This window comes from Chionomys nivalis, chromosome 8 (genome assembly GCF_950005125.1).
Source record: "Chionomys nivalis chromosome 8, mChiNiv1.1, whole genome shotgun sequence".
NCBI lineage: Eukaryota > Metazoa > Chordata > Mammalia > Rodentia > Cricetidae > Chionomys > Chionomys nivalis.
Genome location: NC_080093.1, coordinates 92,200,732 through 92,204,692, shown reverse-complemented (window position 1 = coordinate 92,204,692; position 3,961 = coordinate 92,200,732). Strand labels below are relative to the sequence as shown.

The following is a 3,961-nucleotide window of genomic DNA, read 5'->3' as shown; positions in this document are numbered from 1 at the left end:
AAGAAAATTTGCTGCTGATCTCCTGAGCACGCCCCCCCCCCCCCCCAAACACACACACAGATGCGGATGGTGGGTGAAGTAGGTGGAACCGCCCCTGTTGTGCAAAGATGTAAAGCCTGCTTAATTGGTCCAGAACCAATTCGGGTTGGTAGTCTACACTGGCATTTGGTGGGACTGACAACATGAAGGAGACTCTTGTACAGTAGGCCTATTCTTCCTTGCTTTATCTGCTGAGGTTTTATGGTTTTGTTACAAGGAAAACCCAAGTTTAAGACACCTAGGAAAATGGACTCCAAAGAGATAAGATTCCAGTACTGCTTTGCATAAACCACACCCTAATTTGCTCTAGGCAATTATAGGCTTGTAGGGGATTGGCTGATCCAGCAGGGATTAGTGGGTGTGGTCAGAGGATTGAATTTAAAAGCTGAGCCTTTGGATGCCTTCCTCATTTGGAGTGCTCTTCAGAAGGAAACACATCACCTTTGTTCTCCCTGAGAAGACCCCAGCACAGTGTTTGGAAGTGGCATCTGGAGACATGGAGGCAGCCCAGTGGCTCTCAGAAGGTGAATCTCAGAGCAAGGCCTTTCCAGCTCCTACGTCCTCGACCAACACTGTTGATCCTGAGGTATCTTTGTGTTCTTATCCTTCAGCACTTTTAGCCATGTTAGCTCCTGCCGCCCCAGACCTGCGTCCAGATGAAGGGCTAGTGGCAGCAGAGCTGGCTGCCAGGGCCAAGCCCAGAATGAGTTGGGAGAGGTTCCACAGCGTGGGTGCGGGTCTCCAGAACACTGGAAACAGTTGCTACCTTAATGCAGCCTTGCAGTGTCTGACGCACACGCCACCTCTTGCCAAGTACATGCTCTCCCGGGAGCATTCTCAGAGCTGCGGTCACCAGGGAGGCTGCTCAATGTGTGCCATGGAAGCTCATGTGACCCAGAGTTTCTGCCACTCCGGGGAGGTCATGCAGCCTTCAAAGAAGCTGACTGGCGCCTTCCACAAGCACAAGCAGGAGGATGCCCACGAGTTTCTGATGTTCACCTTGAATGCCATGCACGAATCCTGCCTTCGAGGGAGCAAGAACTCAGGAGCCCCAACTGAGAACAGCACCCCTATCCACGCGATATTTGGAGGCTCATGGAGATCTCAGATCAAGTGTCTCCACTGCCAGGGCACCTCAGATTCCTTTAACCCGTTCCTGGACATATCCCTGGATATCCACGCGGCTCAGAGTGTGAAGCAAGCCTTGGAGGATTTAGTGCAGGCCGAAGTGCTGTGTGGAGAAAATGCCTACCACTGTGACCATTGCCAGGGGAAGACGACAGCTTCGAAGACCCTGATGGTTCAAACTGCCCCGAAGGTTCTCATGCTGGTCTTGAATCGCTTCTCAGGTTTCACGGGCGACAAAGTCGACAGAAAAGTGAGCTACCCTGAGTCCCTTGACCTGCGGCCATACATGACTCAGCCTAATGGAGGACCACTGGTCTATGTACTCTATGCTGTTCTGGTCCATGCCGGTTTGACGTGCCACAGTGGACATTACTTCTGTTATGTCAGAGCTGGCAATGGGAAGTGGTATAAGATGGACGACTCTAAGGTCGCCAGGTGTGATGTGACTTCTGTCCTGAGTGAGCCAGCCTATGTGCTTCTCTACGTTCGGGAGACTGAACTCGAAAAGGACAGCGTCACTGGGCCGGTAGGCACAGTTGGCCAAGACCGACAGAGAAAGCTCAACAGAGGATCTTGTGTGGGAGCTGTAGAGCCACACAGGCCCGTGGAGAGCGCTGCAGCCAAAGAAATATCCTTAGACCAGTGGAAAGCACTTCTGGAACACAACTACTCGAAACCTGTGCTGAACCTCAGGAAAACTGAGTCCACTCTGCCAGCTGATGCGGTTGTTATTCACCAGCCCAGACACAGAGGGCACTGGGACACGATTGGTCCCAACAAGGAGAATTACCCATGTCGCACTTCAGCCAAGTTCCTGCCTGCTCAGAGAGACGTGGGCCCTCAGGGAGGAAGATCCAGAATCAAGAAGAACAAGCAAAGGTGGAGGTCTCTGGTTGTTTAATAGTGCTCACTCCAATTGCTGACCCTGGCTCCTGTGGACACACCGTGAACTTGAGGAGTCCCTGGAAACAAGAGACTTGCATCTGTGCCCCTAGGAAGTGTGAATTATCACCCTTCCTCTGTGCCCTTGCCTGGCCTTGCTGAGTCTCTAGCAAGACTGGATGTGGAAGTAACTCTCCAGGTTCCTAATATGAATTAAACTCCTGAAAGCTTCTGGGTTCCTAGGGGACATCTCCCGAGGCCTCTACTGGTAATCAGGGACTCTGATCAGGGCAGAGGCTAATTTACCACTCACAGGCTTTGATGCAGGATTTCTGCTAAGCCTGCAAGGTGCTGGCCAAACTGCCTTCTTTAACTATTTCTTGTAAAAATCTTTCTTTAGGGTTTGCTATGTATCTGATACCGGAGGGACTTTTTTATTCAGTGTACTTTTTGTAGCTGTTTCCTATAAGGTCTTTCTTTGGCTCGACTATATACAACACACTGGAAGGGCTTTTTTATTCATTGTACTTCAGCAAATAAATCCTGTTACTTCACACTGTTTGTTGGTCTTTTCTTTTTGGCCTTGATGCAAATCAATACTGAAGAATATTAGAAGCATTTACTCTGCTTAGGACTAGAAAAACAGTAATCTGGTTTTATTGCTTCAACAGGGAATGAAATCCAGTGTTATGGCGTCAACAGGATGGGATTAGGTGGGTAACTGAATCACCTGCACAGTAGTTTCATAGCAGGGGCCTCGGGGCTTCTTAAAATGTTTTTTGTCAATAATTAGAGAATTTGTTGAGGGTATGAAGGTATAACTGCTATATTAATATGCCTGGTAAAGTGCCTCAAATGTGAGGTCCCTTCCTTATTCAGGAAACAGAATATACGTTCAGGGTTTTTTTTTTTTTGTTCAATGTGGACATTCTAAAAGTAAACAACAGTCTTTTGGGGGATTAGATAACATCTTTGATCAAGTGACCTTGACTGCACCACACAAAAGGACTATGGTCACTGTATGGTTTCAGCTAGCCTCCTGAAAGTAGCATCCTGTCCAGTGTAGGCACTGGATTCTCCAGCTCAGAGAACCTACTTGATGGACCAATGTGAGAAAGCTGGACCTCAGGTGTGATTCCTTTATCAGATTTTGCTTAAAAAGTGTGGTTAGAGACTTTAGGTGGCACACACCTTTAATCCAGCAGCACTTAAGTGGCAGAAGCAGGAGGATCTCTGTGAGTTGCAGAACAGCCTGGGCTACAGAGCTAGTTCTAGGACTGCAAAGGCTACATAGAGAAAAAAGAAAGAAAGGAAAAAAGAAAGGAAGGAAGAGATAAATTTAGGATTGTTTTTGTATAAATATGGCATCCTGTTCGCACAACCTGATTCCATATTAGTGGAAAAAGTCATTTTTCTTATAAGGTCAGAATAATTTGTTTCTTTTGCTACAAAACTCAGGTTTAATTCACACATGCTCCACCCAGTAACACCAGGTGTTCTGCCAAGACAGTTTGTCAAACAGTCAAATCTGTTTCTGTAAAATTCTGCAAATTTCTTATGTTGCAAAATCCCCATTTTATATTTTTCCCTAGGAGAGGACCTGAAATGTTAACACTGTCTGTATTTTCAAATCTCATATTGTAGAGTCAGTCCTAGGCAGAGTTAATAAAGCTTGCTTAATTGACTTAATTAGGGTGGTAAGTTTTTTCTTCATAGGTCGGATCAATAGCTCACTGATTAAATTCCCGTGTGAGAGTGACAGCATTTCACTTAAGTCATCTTTTTCCCTCCGTCCCTCCCTCCCTCCCTCTCTTCCTTCCTCCCTCCCTCCTCTCCTTCCCTCCCTCCCTCCCTCCTTCCTCTCCTTCCCTCCCTTTTTTCATACTTTCCTACCTACCTCTTCTCTCATACA

At 47.2% G+C, this 3,961-nt stretch overlaps 1 protein-coding gene across 1 annotated transcript; it reads left to right on the top strand.

Annotated features, from left to right (window-relative positions):
* The first annotated feature begins 535 nt into the window (after positions 1 to 535).
* On the top strand, positions 536 to 2,068 carry LOC130879960 (ubiquitin carboxyl-terminal hydrolase 17-like protein B). Its single transcript, XM_057778774.1, has one exon. It carries the CDS (start codon positions 536 to 538, stop codon positions 2,066 to 2,068), a length of 1,533 nt encoding a protein of 510 aa, XP_057634757.1.
* Positions 2,069 to 3,961: the final 1,893 nt, after the last annotated feature.